General features: G+C 39.4%; 2 protein-coding genes across 2 annotated transcripts; one reads left to right on the top strand and one right to left on the bottom strand.

The window, feature by feature from the left end:
* The first annotated feature begins 738 nt into the window (after positions 1–738).
* Positions 739–2,985, top strand: LOC145807179 (uncharacterized). The gene is made up of 3 exons (XM_082905120.1): positions 739–1,219; positions 1,309–2,027; positions 2,102–2,985. The coding sequence occupies exons 1-3, from the start codon at positions 739–741 to the stop codon at positions 2,681–2,683; spliced, it is 1,782 nt and encodes a 593-aa protein (XP_082761246.1). The 3' UTR covers positions 2,684–2,985.
* Positions 2,986–3,599: 614 nt separating this feature from the next.
* Positions 3,600–9,272, bottom strand: LOC145807178 (uncharacterized). The gene is made up of 2 exons (XM_082905119.1): positions 6,530–9,272; positions 3,600–6,451 (listed from the first exon to the last, which is right to left on the bottom strand). Exons 1-2 carry the CDS (start codon positions 9,270–9,272, stop codon positions 3,600–3,602), a joined length of 5,595 nt encoding a protein of 1,864 aa, XP_082761245.1.
* Positions 9,273–18,863: the final 9,591 nt, after the last annotated feature.

Raw genomic sequence — 18,863 nt, 5'->3', positions numbered from 1 at the left:
GAGCTTGCATCAATGACCCTTGTTTTTGCTGTTCCTCTCGTGGTTTGCAGCCATAACTTGGAGAAGTTCCTCTTTTCTCTGAATCTCCCTTGTATCAACAAACAATTGGACTCTTTTCGCTTGCTTATGAAGGAGCTCAATCTGCTCTTTAGTGTCTGCAGTTAGATCAAGCAAGCTCAGAGGTAATATATCAAGTGCTCTCCCCATCTCCTTCACTATCGTATGAAACTGATTCGAAATAATTTCTGTCTGCATGAGGTTCCACATTTGACTCTTTGTTTTTTATTATTATTATTATTTATTTATTTAAAAAAAAATAAAAAATAAAAAATAAAAAAAATACATGTATAAATATATATATATATATATATATTTTGCTCTCTTTATTTATTTATTTATTTATTTATTTATTTATATATATATATATATATATTTTTTTTTTTTTTTTTGCAACTCATAATTTTTCTCTTGGTTGCCACAGTGGGACTGCTTCATCGGAGAGGCTCGCCATCAAGTTCCCCTTGATTTTGACACTGTAAGTCGTAGAACCCATGTATTTCCTTTCCACCTTCACCATTACTTTTTTGGTTAAGTGTAACGCTGAGAGTCGTTTAGCACATGGTTGCTTGGTCAGCCATTGTACCTCCAACCTTGCAATTCATCCTTAGTGTAGTTGTTTGGTGGAACGTCGCACCTCCAATGGGTAAGTTTCGGAACCTAGTGGACACTCCGGCAGGAATGGATGAGTTCCGCCGAAGATACAACATTCCCAATGATGTCACATTGACATTGGCGGCGGTTGACGCGGATCGGTCGTGTACAAGCACCACAATGCCCTTCTCAATTGCCTCCATCGTAGAGGGGGGTGTTAGGTTTCCGTTGAACCCTTTGTTGCGTCGATTCTTTTCTTATTTTGAACTTACACCAATGCAAATATCAATGAACACACTTAGAGTGATAAACGGTGTCTCGGTCTTAAACGACCTCTTAGACTTGGACTTGGGTATTTGGGATATCCTTCATTGCTACTCCTTGTGTCGTAATAAAGGCGGTAAAAACTATTATGTCAAAGTTCGGTCGTTGGACCTCCAACTCGTTACTGAACTTCCTGATAATGACAAGCATTGCTCTGACTTCCTTCAAGTCGGAGGTAATTGGGAGTTTGCGGCCGAGGAGGTGGGCCGATCGAAGCGGGTTCCACGAGAGAACGGCCACCCAGGTCATTCTTTATTGTAGCTTCCTTTTATCTATTTGCTTATCGCCTGTGATTTTTTTTTTTTTTAAAGTGTTATTGTTCGTACTTTGCAGGTTCAAAGAAGCTAAAAAGGAGGCCAGAGAAAGAGCATCCGAGGGATATCAAAGTTGCACTAAGGTACGAAGATCGGTCGGCCTCGCATTTGCTTAACTATGTGCGAACTTACAGACATGTCCTCCAACGGAAACCCAAAGTAAACAACTTCTCGAGGGACTCACTTGAGATTGAAACCGAAGAACAAGTTGGCCAAACTGCTGGAGCTTCCTCTTCCGCTGTCGTTTGTTCATCAAGTGGATCACTCAGTAGAGGCTACTCTCCGTCGCCAGACTTAGCAAGCGAAATGGCTCGTCGCCAAAAGCTCAATCTTGATGCCTTAGTCTTTGGATCTGATGATGAGGACCTCCTAGCTGTTTCGACGGTCGACACACGAGTTTCCTCTCCACCGATGGAGAGGTCTAAGGGTGGAAAAAAGGATGTTGTTGTTCCTCCTCCTCCCGTTGCTACTCTTGCTCTTCCCGCTGATAGGGCCTCAAAGAGGAAGAGGTCCAAAGGTAAAGAAGTTGCTGGGGGTTCTCATGAGCAGGGCTCAGTTGAAGAATGGGTGCCTCCCTTGGAGCATAACGGCCGAGCAATCACTACATCGGACAGCACAATCTACTCAAGCGACTTGGCCTTTGACTTATCAAAGACATTGCTGCTACCTTTGGATATGGCGGAGCAAAACATTTCAAGCGACGTGTTGATCAAGGGTTCGGTGCAGATGCTAACCGCAGTAAGTCTTCTTTTATGTCTTTGTCATTCACTTAAATTTGGTTGTTGAGAATATGACATTTTGGTTTGGTGCAGTGCATTCAGAGGATGCACATCATGGATGAAAGGCGGCATCGTGAGGAGCAAGAGAAGGTTAAGACGATCAACATGTTGGCTGATGCTGATATGTCCTTGAAGGCGGCCGGAGAGGATATAAAGAAGATGGAAGATGCAAAGAAGAAGGCCGAAGCACTAATGTTCATGGCCGAGCGGAGGGCTGTAGATGCCGATGTTGCTTTGAAGTCTTTAAAGGCTAATTATCAAAGGATGGTGGACGAGGCCGAACAGAGGGGCTATGACGAGGCCGAAAAGACCTATTCGGAGGAGATTTTGAAGCTGAGGGACAAGATCTTTACTAAGGGTTGGACTGGGGCTCTGCGCGCTGCTAAGGTGGAAGAGGATTCTCTTCTTTATGATATTGACGATATCCCAGTCCCTTCGAAGACTGCTGCAAGGGTTAGGATGAGAAGGCCTCGCCAAGGTGGAGCTACGGATGTTGATCCTTCTGGCCTTTCTCCTTTTCTGCCGAGCTCTTCCTTGGTTAGACAGACTGTCAATCCTACAGAAGAGGAGCACCGCGAGGATGGACACTACGAGGAGGAGCAACGCGAGGAGTAAGTTGTTAGGTTGCCTCGAGTTTTGCTTGTACTTCTGCTTTAGTAGTTCTTTTGTAATGAAACTTGGAAGTTAATGAAGTATCTTCAAGTTTTGCTTTAGCGTTCGGTTGGATAAGCTATGATACAAACCGAGCTCCCTTTTGTAATGAAGTACCTTCTACATTTGCCAAGTGTTGAATTTGCAACTTGTACTTTTTTATTTATCTTGGAGTTCGGTCGGGTGGACCTCTTCTTTTGTAAGGCCGAACTCTTTTTTGTAATTGAAGTTTCACTTCAATGCACTCGTTCTTTTATTTTCCTTTATTTTCACAAGTGTTGAACTGCTTATCTTCAATTTTTGCTTATATGTCATGTTTGCCCCCGGCCGAGCAGAGGCTCTGTGGCCTAGCAGGCTGTCTGTTCGGTCTGATCAGGCTTCGTGCCTTAGAAAAAATTGAGTAAGTTTGTCGATGCCCCCAGCCGAGCATGAGCTTTGTGGCTCGGAAGATTGTCTGTTCGGTCAGACCATGCTTTATGCCTTCGTAGAGAAAAAATTGTGAAAGTTTTTTATCATGTTGGTCGGCCGCCACCTGACTTGGGCAAGTTTTGGCGGGATTTAACCCTTCGTAGAGTGTAATTATGCCCGTCTTCGAGCGCGAATTGTGAATTTGGACCGTGCTTTAAGTAACGATACTTGGCACAAATTCCACCAAGTTATACCACTTGGCACCCCGCTCCAACCAAAGGGTTGAGCATCCGGGATTGGCTTGAGTTAAGACCTGTGGCCAATTTGCTCCACCGAGCATAAATGTACAACGCAAGTAAATAAGGACAAACTATAAAACAAATTTTCATTCATTGATACTCGTAACTTTTGATTACATCAAGGCATGTTCTGAGAAATACATTACTGTAAGTATTTCATCCTAAGAATCATATCACTGGAAGTACTTCTTTAGGTTGGCGACGTTCCATGGTCTGGGGATTGCCTTCCCCGATAAGTCAGCCAGATAGTATGCGCCATTGCCAAGTGCTGAGGTAACCTTGTAGGGCCCCTCCCAGTTTGCACCGAGTTTCCCTTCCCCAGGAACTTTCTTGTGATCCATTACCTTCCTGAGTACCAGGTCACCTGGTAGGAATTGCCTTGGACGCACATTCTTGTTGAAGCTCTTAGTGAGTTGCTGCTGGTAAGCCGCCAATCGAATGAGGGCAGCTTCCCTACGTTCTTCGGCCATGTCTAGAGCTTGGGCAATAGCTTCATCATTGTCTGCTGGCTCAAAGATCTCAGAACGGATGGTAGGAAGGCCAACCTCCAAAGGGATGATTGCTTCCATCCCATAGGTGAGAGAGTAAGGTGTCTCACCGGTTGACCGACGAGGAGTAGTTCGGTAAGCCCAGAGGACATTCGGTATCTCTTCCACCCATTTGCCCTTGGCTTTTTCAAGACGCTTTTTTATCCCGTCAATAATCGTCTTGTTGGACGCTTCAGCTTGGCCATTGCCCTGTGGGTAGGCCGGAGTGGAGTTTCGGAACTCTATCCTCAAGTCAGCGCAAAATCTCCTGAAGATCTTGCCATCAAATTGTGTACCGTTGTCAGAGAGAAGGACTCTGGGAATGCCAAATCGAGTCACAACATTGCGCCAAACAAACCTCTTAGTGTCTGCTTCTTTGATCTTGCACAAGGCCTCCACCTCCACCCATTTGGTGAAGTAGTCAGTTGCAGCAATGAAGAACCTTTTATTCCCAGTTCCCCTAGCTAATGGTCCAACAATGTCTAAGCCCCACTGAGCGAATGGCCAAGGACTGGTGAGAGGGGTTAGAGCTTTGGCTGGCTGGTGGATGAGAGGAGCAAACTTTTGGCACTTGTCGCACTTGTGGACGTACTGTTGGGCCTCCTTTTGCATGCGCGGCCACCAATACCCGTGTGTTAGCGCTCGGTGTGCCAAGGACCGACCACCAGTGTGACTCCCACATATTCCATCATGGATCTCATAAAGCACATCTTCCACCAGACTTGGATGAACACAGAGTAGATAAGGGCCCATGTAGGACTTCTTGTAAAGCTTGCCAGATGGGGAGAGCCAAAACCGAGAAGCTCTGTGCCTTGTCTTGTGCGCTTCTTTTTTGTCCTCAGGAAGGGTGCCATTTTTCAAAAAGGCCAAGAGTGGGTCCATCCAGCTCGGGCCCAAGTCAGTGCAAAGGACCATTTCGACTAGTTGAATACTTGGTTGGGGTACATATTCCACCCATATTTTGCGGCCGTCTCTGGAGTCGACCGAGGAACCCAGGCAAGCTAAAGCGTCAGCATGACCATTTCCCTCTCGGCCAATCTTCTCGACTTTGATGGCTTGGAACTTTCTGATCAAATTTTTGGCCTGTGCTGCATAAGTGGCCATCCGCTCATCGCGAGCCTCGTAAACTCCAGAGAGTTGGTTGACCACTAATTGAGAGTCACTAAAGACGAGTAGCTCCTCCGCATTGAAGTGTTCGGCACTTCGTAGGCCGGCTAGTAGAGCTTCATACTCTGCTTCATTGTTAGAGGCTTTCCAGCCCAATCGAATGGCTTGTTCCCACATGAATCCTTCAGGAGAAATAAGGACAACTCCTGCCCCTGACCCTTTTTGGTTAGAAGAACCGTCCACGAACAGCTTCCATACGTCTCCAACAAAAAGTTTCCATGCTTCGGTTGGGGATTGCCCTTTATGCTGGGCAGTCATAGTGACCAAAGCCGAGCTCCCTTCGGAGGGAACAACTGGTCCCGGGGTGAATTCTGCAACAAAGTCTGCCAGGACTTGAGCTTTGATTGCTGTTCGAGGTTGGAACTTGATATCAAACTCTCCAAGCTCCACCGCCCACTTTGCTGTTCGGCCTGAGAAATCTGCTCGACTGAACACAGACTTGAGGGGAAATTCAGTGAGGACGTTGATGGTATGTCCTTGAAAGTAATGAACAAGCTTCCTAGAGGCAATTAATAGTGCATATGCCAATTTCTCCAATGGCAAGTATCTAGTTTCGGCATCAAGGAGTGTCTTGCTAACATAATACACTGGTTTTTGCTCCTTCCCATCCTCTCTGACTAGCACTGCACTGACAGCATGATCAGAAACAGCCAAGTAAAGGAAAAGCTCTTCGTTGGCGACAGGTGTTGATAGAAGGGGAGGAGAGGACAAATACTTCTTCAAATCTTCTAGCGCTTCGGAGCACTGACTTCCCCACTCAAAACTGGTTTTCTTCCTTAGAAGTTGGAAGAAGGGCTTCATCCGATCAGATGACCGACTGATGAAACGGTTAAGTGCTGCAGCCATACCAGCGAGTTTCTGGAGTTCTTTAGCCTTTGTAGGTGCTTCGAGGTCTTGGAGGGCTTTGATTTGGTCGGGGTTGGCTTCAATGCCCCGCCTAGTCACCATATACCCCAAAAACTTCCCTGATCCTACTCCAAAGGCACATTTTGAGGCGTTCAATCGAAGCTTGTGAGTCTTCAGAATTCCAAACACTTGCTCAAGGTCCCTTAGATGGTGCGCGGCCAACTTGCTTTTGACGACCATGTCATCAATGTATGCTTCCATTGTTTTACCAAGCTGGTCCTTGAACATTTTGGTGACCATTCGCTGGTAGGTCGCACCAGCGTTTTTCAAGCCGAAGGGCATCACTTTGTAACAGTAAATGCCTCTAGGGCTGATGAAAGCCGTTTTCTCTTGGTCAGGACCGAACATAGGGATCTGGTGGTAGCCACTATAGGCGTCTAGAAAGCTCATGCGCTCATGTCCAGCCGTTGCGTCAACAAGTTGATCTATTCGTGGAAGGGGGAAGCTATCTTTGGGGCAAGCTTTGTTAAGGCTAGTGAAATCAACGCAGACTCTCCATTTGCCATTCTTCTTTTTCACCACGACGGTGTTGGACAGCCACTTTGGGTATTGCACTTCTCGAATGACTCCAGCAGCCAAAAGTTTGTCCACCTCTTCGATCACTGCATCGGTGTGTTGCGCGGATGATCGTCTACTCTTCTGAATAACTGGCCGCGCTCCTAATTGGACGTTGAGTCGATGACAGGCATAGTTGGGGTCCAACCCAGGAGTGTCATAGGCCGACCAGGCGAACACTTCGATGTTTTTACGGAGTAGAGCCAGTAATTGCTCTTTCTCTCCAACAGTGAGGGAAGTACCGAGCAGGAAGAACTTATCTGGGTTTCCTTCTTCTACCAAGACCGTCTCTAGGTCCTCCACCATCTTCTCAGTCGGCACTCCGCCGACGTCTTCCAAAACCGGCTGGTCAGGTACTTCTACCATCTGTACTTGGTCGCAGACTTGTTTGGTTTTCATGGCGGCAATGAAGCAGTGTTTGGCTGTCACTTGGTCTCCACGAATCTCCTCTACTCCATACTTGGTTGGAAAGCGAACGAGTTGGTGATAGGTGGAAGGAACTGCCTCCATCTGGTGAATCCAAGGTCGGCCGAGGATGGCATTGTAGGGAGATGGGGTGTTTACCACCAAGAAGTCAACAGAGACCACCTTGGACTTAGCTATGACAGGCAGAGTTATTCGGCCGAGCGGCCATTCTGTTTGCGAGTTGAAGCCAACTAAAGGGGAGGTGGCAGGTGTCAGGTGTTGCTCACTGAGGCCGAGCTTCTTGAAAAGTTCATAATACATGATGTCTGCGGCACTTCCTTGGTCAATCAAGACTCGCTTCACATCGAACTTGTTGGCCACACCAACTGTAACGATGAGGGCATCGGTGTGGGGGTACTGTATTCTCTCTAGGTCCTTTTCAGTGAACACGACGTTAAACTGGGAAGGTCTGGCTTCTGTCTTGGACTTTTTAGGAGGAGGTCCTACCGACATTACCTGTCGAATGTGGGTGGCACGTTGGATTTCTCCTCGAATTATGTTTTCTCTTTCAGGGTCAGTCATTCCATGGATAACGTTGATGACCAACCTCGGGGCATGGTTTTCTTCAGGAGGGGCTTGGTCGAGTCCCTGCTTTTCCCTCGTCTTATCAACGTCTATCCATTGTTGGAGGTGTCCCGCCGTAACTAAGTCCTCCAAGTGTTGTTTGAGAGCTCTACAATTCTGCGTCTTGTGTCCCTTCTCTCGATGATAGGTGCAACGCAGTGTCTGATTGCGCCGAGCAGGGTCTCCAGGCATCTTAGCTGGCCAGACAAAGAAGGCTTCCCCTTTAAGTTTCTCGACGAGCCTGTATATTGGCTCTTTGAAGACGGTGGTGATGCCTTCATAAGACTTGGCCCTTTCCTCCTCATTTTCTACTGTGGAGCGGTTCCTTTGACCATAGTTCTTGCGCTGCTCATCCCTCCTTGGCTGCTCAGTCTTAGGCGGTCGAGGCGGTCTGACTTCTTCTTCAGCAACCGCAACATGTACTGAAGTAGCGTCATCTTCCACGCGAGCTTGTTGCTCTATTCGAGCCCTCAAATCCTTCATGGTGGAGGCAGGTCGTTTTGTCAACGACTGTCTTAGCTTGTGCGAAGGAGGTAGGCCTTGCTTGAAGTATAGCACGGCCAATTGTTCACTGCAAACATTTTCCTCCAGGTCACCATACTCCTCCCAATACCGTCGCGCGTACTGGCGTAGGGTCTCTTTCCTGTCCTTTCGGATATTGAACAAGGTATCTAACTGCTTTGGGACTCTGCTGTTGGAGACGAATCGGGCTAAGAACGCCTCCGAGAGCTGCGTCCAGTCATAAATCGAGCCATTGGGGAGTTTGTCAAACCATCGGAGGCCAAGTTCTCCAAGGCTAGAGGGGAAGACTTTGCACATGAGTGCGTCGTTACGGTTCCAGAGGGACATCATCTGACGGTAATGGCTGATGTGGGTCAGAGGGTCCGTCTTTCCATCATAGAGAATGAATTTCGGCGGGCTATACTTCCGTGGAGGTTCTACAGCTTCTACCTCTGGGGAGAAGGGGGTGGACACCAACCGGTCTAGAGCACGACGCTCTTGTTGGTGTATGGACCGATCTAACTGGTCCCTTTCCCTGCTGAGCCGGCGGTCCTCCTCCCTATCTCCTCGACGTTCTCCTTCCCTGCATAGCCGTCGTGCCTCTCCTCTGTTATCGTTCAGCCAACTTCTCAAATCTTGCGGCCGCTCGTCATGGCGACAATGAAAGGTTCCAGATAGGCGGCTGACAGTCCTTTGCCTTTTATGAGAATTCCCTCGTTGGTTATTTTTAAGGTTGTTCGTCCTACTGCTGGCCCCTTCACTATGCACCGAAATCGGTCGGCTTCGCCCTCTATGAGCAGGGCCACGGCTGGAGTGCTCCTTGTGAAGCGACGGAGGAGTATGTCTCCTTTGCGATGGTCCACCAACGGATTTTCTTGGCTCCGCTGGGGTCGCCATGAACTTCAACAATTGGGTACGAAGCTCAGTGATCTCCAAACCCATTGAGTCAATGATGCGGTCACGGTGATCTTTTTCAACAAAAAGGCGTTGAGACGTCTCAGCGGCAATGACACGGCGTCGCTCCGCCGCATTGGGTGTCTGACCATCGTGGTCCATAAGGTCATCGTGCGCTGGAGGGAATGCCAGACCCTTATCTTTGGTTCTCTCCGTCATTGGAGTCCTCTCTGCTAGCCCAGAGTGGGGTGTATCTTCGATTCCCATCGCCGGAGGTCGTCACGAAGCAAACAGTGGTTTTCCCACAGACGGCGCCAATTGTGCGGGGGTGATTTCCGCACTGTGAAGAAGGGTTGAACTTCGTGGATGAACAGCAGGCTTTGGGAATTGAAGATCTGCACAGAATAACAAACGGTGAGGCTGCCCGACCGGGGTTTGGTCGGAAACCCCTCCGATGGTAAAGTTAGGGACTCAGGGAGAGGAAAAAGAGAGGAGAGAATACAAAGAGTGTATGTGTTAAGTGTGTGGATTCCCCATCCCTTGAGAGTGAATAGTTTTCACCTTTTATAGGAGAAGGTTGTTTGTCGTTCAAGTCCTTCTCTCTCCGCCATCTGTCCAAAGTGTCTTATTCGTGGTCGTCTCCTATTGGAGGAGGACGGCCACTCCGCCTGACACTCGGGTGCAGGTCTGTTTTGTTTGTCTCATTAGCGGACATATCTCATTGGAGGAGGACGACCACTCCGCCTGCCATTCAGATGCAGGTCTGTCATATATGCACCTTGTCCCTCTGCGCCTCCATGTCTCCACGTTCTGTTCATGCAGAGGGGGAGGAGCAGGGTTGTTTGTCTCTAGTGGACCCAAGAAAGATCTTCAGTGAATTGGCCTTCTCTAAGTTGGTCTTCTCTAGAACGGTTGTCCAACCAGGAGGTCCAACATGTTGCTCGGCCCACTTTTGAGTGGTGCTCGTACGTTGGGCCGAACTCCTATGATTGCCTTGCTTCGGAGCAAGTGTTGGCCTTAGGGCTGAGGTCCGACCTAGCTCCACCTTGGAGTGAGTATCGCATTGGGCCTAGCACCAAGACTTGATTAATTTTCACCCACTTCACTTATGATTTCTGATTATCAATTTCTGCTTTGGACATGTTAATTTATAGTTATACTCTTAAATTTTTTTATTTTTTATTTTTTTAAAAATAGAAAAAGACCCAAATGGACTATAGAATATTATTATTATTTTTTATGAGAAATGTAGATAAGTAGTGAATAACAAAAAATAAAAGTTAATTGAAAAAACTATTTCACAGTTTATTTAACAAACACTACTCAGTAACTTAAATCTATAATTCAATAGCTTTTGATTAAAATCAAAACCTATAATCTGTTAAGTTATAATTTATAATCTCTTTTAACAATTACACAAAACGAGGCCATTGGCGACTGCCTTGTCTGGTTTATACTGATTTTCTCAAAATTAGATTCTTTTTATTGTTTTATTTTGATGTTTTTTATTGTTTTATTTTTGTTTTTAGTTAATGTTTTAAAATATTTTTAGCAAAGTTCTTATTTTTTAGATTCACTTAATCGAAATACATTTAAAAATTTGTATTTGTTAAAAAAATTAATACTTTTGTATTTTTATACATTTATTAAAAATTTTAAATATTTTTTCATAAATATTTTATTACTTGAAGATAAAAAAAATACTTAAAATGTAAAAAAAATAATTAAAAATATAAAAATTAAAAACTCAATTTTAAAATCAATCTAAACCAAATAATAGAATAGTTGCATAGGAATTTTCTATGGTGTGTCGGTGGTATTTTTGAGACACCATCCTCTGATCAATCTCATTCATTGGTGTGGAAAGGTAATAAAAAGAGAAATTTAATCAAAAACTCTTTTATTGGATTTTTGTTTGGTCAAAATGAGCGTTCAATATATTTTTTCTCATAAAACTCCTAAAGAGAAAATACATAATTGAATAAGAATAAAGTAAAATATATATTTTTTTTCATTTTCTTTTTTGAATAATATTACCAAAGTAACATGTTACTGTCAAATATAATAATTGTTAAACAGAGTAGCATGTTAATGTGAGATAGAGCAACATGTTACTGTCAAATAGAATAACATGTAGGAATGACAATTTGAACTCTGCCCGACGGGGATCCGCTCCTCTGTCCTCGATAGGAGCGGTTTTTCCCCCCAAAATACCCCAAACGAGCCGGGGATGGTATTCAAAATTGAATCCCCGATCAGTTTCAGGCGGGGGACGATGATAGCTTTCACAGCCCCAGACCCGGCCCGTCCCCAGCCTAGTCCCTGGTCCCGTTTCTTCCCGAAGTAAAATTACGTTTGCAACCCTCTCTCTCTATATATATATGTGTCCTGTTTCTTCCCGCATCTTTCTCTCTCTGCTGCTCCCTCACCGCTGCTCGCTCGCTCCTCCCTCACTATTGCTGTCCCTCCTCCCTCACCGCCGTCGTCACTTCTCCCTTTACTCTCTCTCTCTCTCTCTCTTTCTCTCTTATATCTCTCCGATTTCAATCTCTTACTCACAGTGCTCTGATCGCAATGTTTGGCGATGCGAGAGAGCTTCGCGTCGTGAGAAAAATAGGGATTTCAATTCCTCACTCACAGTGCTCTGATCGCCATTTTTGGCGATGCGAGAGAGCTTCGCGTCGTGAGAAAAATGGGGAGGAGGGAGAGAGAGAGAGCAGAGAGTAGAGCCGCTATGGAGTGCTCTGATCGCTATTTCAGTCCCTTACAGTGCTCTTCACAGTGTTGATCGCCACCGTTGATCTCCTTCGCTGCCTTCTTCCGCCGATCTCCTCGCCGCCCTCCTTAGCTCAGATCTGTGAGATCTGTTATTTTTTTTTATCTGTTATTATTATTTTTTTATCTATAATAATAATATGTTATTTTTTTTTTGATTTGTTTTTTTTGTTGTTGATTTGTTGTTTGATGATGATCTATGTTGTTGATAATGATTTTGTGTGTGTGTGTGTTTTTTTTTTTTTTTTTTTTTTTTATGTTGTCGAGGATCTTTCGAGGTTGGAGAGACCCGATACCCTTTAGGGGGTGGGGTAAGGGGAGGTGTTGGGTTCCCCGTCAGGGATCAGGGGCGGGGACAGGGAATTTTGTACCTTCGGGGATGGGGGTTGAGGAGTGTAATCCCCGGCCCCTCCTTGGCCTGGCCTGGCCCGTTGTCATTCCTAGTAAAATGGTACTGTTACTGTTTACATCATTTTAAACGGTAATAATTTTTTTTTTAAAAAAAATAATTCATAGTTAATATGGATCTTATTTGATAGATCTTGATGAGAAAATTTTAAAAATATTAATTTTATTTAAAATCGACATCTACATCAAAATTTATATTATTTTAAAGTTAAATATTTTGATAATAGTGATATTTGTTGAACTTTTCAAGAAAATTTTTTTATGCTTGTCTTTAATGCATTAAAATTTTATTATGAGGAGATCTTTAACCAAATCTCCTAATAAAAATGGTTAATGAGAAAGGGATTGGATCCTTAGGATATTCAAATGGACAGTCCACTAAGTTTATTTTGGGTCTGTTTTAATAGTTTAAATTATTTATTTTGTAAAATTTTTGGTAGGAGATCATACCTATCGAAAATCAAAAACCATTTGATTAGATTAAATTTATCTAAAAAATAATTAATGGACTACTTTCAAATTATATTGTCTGTTAATTATTTTTTAGACAAATGTGATCGATCAAATGGCTCCCAATATTCAGTCAATCTGATTTTTTCGTATGCATAATCTCTTCAGAGGGTCCTATAAAATGAACGATTTGGATCATCAAGGTTGGCCTAAAATGGGCCAGATTGGACCGTTCAGTTAGATATTGTAACTAAGGTTGCAAATGAATAGAGCCATTTGTGAACAGGCACGGCTTCGACTCGATAAGAGCTTGTTCAAACTTGGTTCATTAAATTTTTATCGTGTTCAAGTTTGAATTCGTTAAAATCTTAATAAATAAGTCCAAATATACTAAAACTCAGCTCGTTAGTTGGCTCATTTAACATTAATTTAAATAATAGAATAAATATATTATTTATATATTAAATAATGTAAAAATATGTATAAAAATAGGATAAATATGTTATTTATATATTTAAATAATATAAATGTAAATAATAGCTAAATTTATTTATATATAAATAATAGCTAATTATAGATAATACATTTATATAATAGTAGTGGTCAATATTATTATTTTGGTTAAATATTGACTTTTTTAAATATGTTTATATATATTGTATATAGGGCAAATCACATATACCCCCTCGAGGTTTAACAAAATTACAGATACTTCCCTGAGGTTTGAGAAATTACAGATACCCCATGAAGACACTATTTGCATAACAAATTAGGGGGCAAATTGTTAAGAAAATATAACTTTAGGGGGCAATTTGTTATGAAAATATAAACCCCAGGGGGGTATCTGTAATTTTCGAAATCTCAGGGAGGTATTTGTAATTTAGCTAAACCTCGAGGGAGGTATATGTAATTTGCCCTTGTATTATATAATTGTATAATTAAAGTTTCAATTGTAACTTTAGTTTTATATGTGAGTATAAATTTATAATTTATTTGGCTTGTTAAGATTCGTGAATAGGTTCGAGCTTAAATCAAGCTTAAGTCAACTCGGCTTGAATTCAGTTCATTAAATTTTTATTGAACTCAAGCTCGAACTCATTAAAATCTTAATAAACAAGTCTAAGCATATTAAAGATTGACTCGGTTCTGCTCATTTGCACCTCTAATTATAACCGGAGAGAATTTAATCCCTTCAAAATAAAAAATGAGAATTATATTGGACAACACAGTTGGGCAAAATTATTTCAGTATTTTTTGAGTAGAATATTTATGTAAAAAATATGATTGATAGAAAATTAATAATTATATCTTCAAATCACATTTGTTTGAAAGAAAAAAAAAAAATATATATATATATATATATTTATCATTTATTTTTTTAAAAATAAATATTATTTAATATGTGATTATCAATGTCCAACCCTTATGATATCTTGCTCAAGAGACGCTATAAATTAATGAGTTGAAATTATCAAACTGACCCCACAAAACCCTAAATTGGACGCTCCAGAAAGCCACCTCCTTCCCAAGAAGATTGATGTATTTGTATTTTTGAGAATTGGATCGTTTTTTTAAATTTAGGCTACTAAAAAATGCATTATTAATAGGATTAATATATTGAGAATGGTAAAAAAAAAAAAGAAAAAAAAAAGAAACAAAGCATAGAAAGTGGATAAGACCCACTACCACATTATTAATGTTCTTTTTAATACTTCATTTCTAGTGCTATCAAGTATTTTTTTTTAATTTATTTATTTATTTAAGGGATGTATGGACGTCAGTGACTCAGGAAGTCTGCCTAGGTTCAGTTTGAGTAGTGGTAGATGTTGTGTAGGCCTCTGCAGGCTCTGACTTTCCAGTGGGGATTTTTAGCAATCCCAATTCAAGCTAAATTTAATGCCAATTCAAGCTCAATAAGTGCTCGTTTGACAGTCATTTTTTTAGTTGGTTTTTTAAATTTTTTAGTTATTTTAAATTTTTTAGCTTTGAAATAGTGTATTTTTTTAAAAATTTTTTAGCTTTGAAATGGTGTATTTTTTTTTGTCTTTTTACTTATTTTGTCATTTTGTAATTTTTTTTTGTTCTTTTGTGTTTTTTTTTAATCTAAAATGTTTACCAAACATCACATAACTTGAGAAAAGTTCGAATTAACGCTATGTTTAGTTTTAGTTTATTGGCTAAAAAAATACAAAAAAAAATAAAATAAAATTGATTACATAAATTAATAAGATAAAATATTATATCTAAACTATAATTATTACACTTTTTTCTCATAAAAGTAAAAAAAATCAAAAATAAAAACTATATGAGGATAAAAAAGTCACACGAAAATAACTAAAAACTTAAAAAATCAGACTATTTTAACTCTTCCCAAATGAAGACTAAGGACAAAAGATTGAGTTGCAATATTGAGCTTAATTTTTTAAAGATTTTTTGAGTTGGAACAAAATGTTTGGTTTTAATTTTTTGAGTTATTTAAAAAAAAAAAAGTGATTTGAAAATTATATTTTGAAAATAGATGGGTTAGTCCTCAAAAAAAAAACAGAGAAAATGGATATGCATTTGGTTTCTAAAAAATTTGACTATTGCAAAGAAAATTCAATTTCTCTCCACACATAGAGAGAGAGGGCAACCTAAATAATGTATTCAATAATAAATTAAAAAGAAATTATTGTCACATCAAAAGTACTATCATGTTTGTTTTTGTACATACTATATATGTATAAAAAAAATTGAAAAATTTGATCAAAACCCCCTCATAATAAAATCTTAATGTATTAACGATAAGTATAAAAAAAATTTCTTAAAAAGTCTAATACATACCATTATTATCAAAATATTAAAATTTAAAATAATATAGCTTTTGATGTAGATGTTGGTTTTTAAATAAAATTAATATTTTAAAAATTCTCTTATCAAGATCTATCAAATAAGATCCATGTTGACTATGAAATTCTTAAAAAAAAAAAAATATTACTGTCAAAATTAATGTAAATAATAACAGTAACATGTTATTCTGTCTCACAGTAGCATGTTACTCTGTTTGACAGTAACATGTTACTATGGTTCACAGAAACATGTTACTCTGACAATATTGTCCAAAAAAAAAAAAAAAAAATATATTTTACTTTGCCCTTATTCAATTATGTGTTTTCTTCTTAAGGGGTGTATGAAACAAAATAAATTGGCTGTTCTTTTCACCAAACAAGAGTCCAATGGAGGGATTTTAGCTAAATTTCTCAAAAAATAATTTGGTATGTACCCTTTTATGGGTGCATACCCTATCATTAAATTTGTGATTTTATTATAAAATTTCGTGACATCAATCACAAAATACTTAATTTCATCACAAATTGACATAAAAAAATTTAGTAACCAACTTACGAACTTCTGCAACATAAAATACAAAATTTTGCACTTTCTTTACACGAATTTCGGACAATTTTATGCGTATTTATGTTAATGTTATGAAATTTTGTGATAAAATAAATTTTGTAATATACATTTATGAAAATTTATAAATGTAATTTTTAACCACTTACAAAGTAATTTTAAAGTTATTGAAATACATACATTTATATTTGAAATTTTTCTTTATAAATTGTTGAAGTTAATATAAAATTTTCTTTATATTTAAAATTGTATATTTATATTTACAATTTTTATTTAAATTGTTGAAGCTCATAAATTCGTTAAATACAACAAATATTACAAAATATAAAAAATTAGTACATTTTCGTACTGTACAATTTTTAAAAGATTTTTTATAGTACTTTTTAAAATTTTACATTGATAAAGATCGAGGGAATCTAATGAGCAATAAATAAATAAATATTTTAAATGATCATGAAAACATAAGCACGTTTTGAAAGATTATTTCAAAAAGATTATGAAAATTACATAAACATAGAAAATAATAATAAAAAATATTTAAAAGATTATCAAAATTACGTAAGTACATAAAAAAGGGGAAATTTTTTAAAGGTCCCTGATATTAAAATTTTATATGATAAAGGACATGTAATATTTTCGTAATATTTGGGTTCCCTCAACATTTTTATAGAGAAATTTTGATTCAGAGAAATTTCAACACAGAGAAATTTTGAAATATATTTGTTTAAAAATGTTGAGGGACCTCTAGATCAAATTTTTGTAATATTTGCAATATTTGTTAAAATATATTTTGAAATTTGTTACAATTTGTAATATTGTTGATATATTTAAAAAATTTGAAATTTATATTTTGAAATTGGTTACAATTTCCCTCAACAATTATTAATATTTAAAAAAATATTTTAAGAGATTATGAAAATTATGAAAAATATTTTGTAAAAAGTATTTTAAAATGACTTTCACTCACTAGCACGTTTTCGAAAAAAGACGAAAGAAGATAGTTTGTTACAATCAATTTAAGGACAAATTCCTAATCAAATAATCCCTAATCCAATTCATATATAACATAAAAACAAACTCATAAACCAAACATACATAACTGAAATTTATAACTACACGTACACATCTTAGTTGCTTGATACAATCTTCCATACAATATTCAGAATTTGAAGTGAAGAAGGGTGATTACATATATTACAAATGCAAGTTTGTTCATTAATTGTCACGACCTGAACCTGTCCCTAAAAGTTTAGGCCATGACCGATCTGTACTTAGGCCTCAAAACAAAAATTTCATAAACATTTTATTCAATAACGAGGCTTAAAGCGGAAGCAAATAAAAATTAAAATGTCCGTTGCGTAGTACTTATATGCCAGGACTTTAAAACATCACGTTGAATATAAAAGGTCTACATACATAGTCCATATATACACAATTCCAAGTCATGTAGTCATATACAAAGAGTTAACAATTCAAAATTATCCAGTTCAAAAAAAAAAAAAAAAAAAAAAATTCAAAATTATCATATTAACAAAGTGTTGACCAAGAGCCACCAAAAACTTAACAAAAAGGTGGCTCTTGGTCACAAACACATTCCAGAACGGTCTTGGGCCCACATAAGATAGAGCGGCCTTGGGTCTAACATAATAGCAAAACGGCCTCAGGCCCAACATAATAGCAAAATGGCCTCAGGCCTAGCATAATAGAAAAACGGCCTCAGGCTCATCATAATAGCAAAACGACCTCAGACCCATTTCATATGCCATTGTCATCCAATGTTCAATCATTTTCAATAAAGCATAACTTGTATAGAACATGTCAAAGAACACAATCCTAACATATAAGTGTAGACCGCCCGAACTCACTCCGCGCGCCTCCCTCTCAGAGAGGGCGCGAATTAGGTTCTAGCTACTACAGTTCGGCCTCCTGCTACGGTTCTGAATCTAATCTCACATTGTGCAATGTAAGACTGATAAATCACCAAAGAGTTCAAATCCGGCAAATCGTTTTGGAAAATCAATTTTAATCAAAAAGTGCCAAACATGGACTGCTTTGCTAGATTTTAGAGTCGCTACCTAAATATTTTATTTTGAGAAATTTAGAAAACCTTGACTCGTGCCTAAGGCCATGTGTCCGTCATCACTAAAGTTGCGGGAACTTAGGTGCCGGGGGGGGGGGGGAGGTCATGAAATGAGCACCCCCGCTCGCCCGATCAAAGGATCGGCCTCTACTAACATGATATGTTGTTTTTATAAACACATGTGTTCTTATTCCGGTTATTAATCTAGAATTACTATGTGATGCGTACAACACACAAGTATAGACTTAATCGCAAGGATTGGAACAAAACATCTCATGTTTGTTTTCGAAAATGGTTTGAAAGTGCTGCTCGCAAGTAGGCTAAAGCGTGGATTTGCCACCCTCAAGTGGGCTTAAAACAACATGATTTTGCCACCTCAAGTGGGCTTAAAACTCACATTTGATGAATTGTTCCAATTCAAGTAATAAAGCCTTCATCCATAGGCATTCATGTAGTTAAACACTTAAGCAGTTAGTCTCATGGCAAGCATGCTATCATGACAGTCACTTACACACATGCAAGGATACTAAAGCGTAAACACTTACAGTGTACTCCGAGCCAAAACAAAAGTTAGTTAGTAATCATGCATGATCCTAGCTATGTTAAGATGCCTAATGCAACACATGCAAAAATGCAACTAAAATAGGCTCGGCTATCTAAGATGGCATATGAATGCAACACTTGATAACATGTTGTGAAACACGTATTCAAGTAAGTGTATTGAAATACGATGCAGTTTGAATGATGCGCCG

Source organism: Camellia sinensis, chromosome 14 (genome assembly GCF_055761805.1).
Source record: "Camellia sinensis isolate YWXY chromosome 14, ASM5576180v1, whole genome shotgun sequence".
Taxonomy (NCBI): domain Eukaryota; kingdom Viridiplantae; phylum Streptophyta; class Magnoliopsida; order Ericales; family Theaceae; genus Camellia; species Camellia sinensis.
The sequence above is the reverse complement of the archived record's forward strand: the minus strand, read 5'-3'. Positions and strand labels throughout refer to the sequence as shown.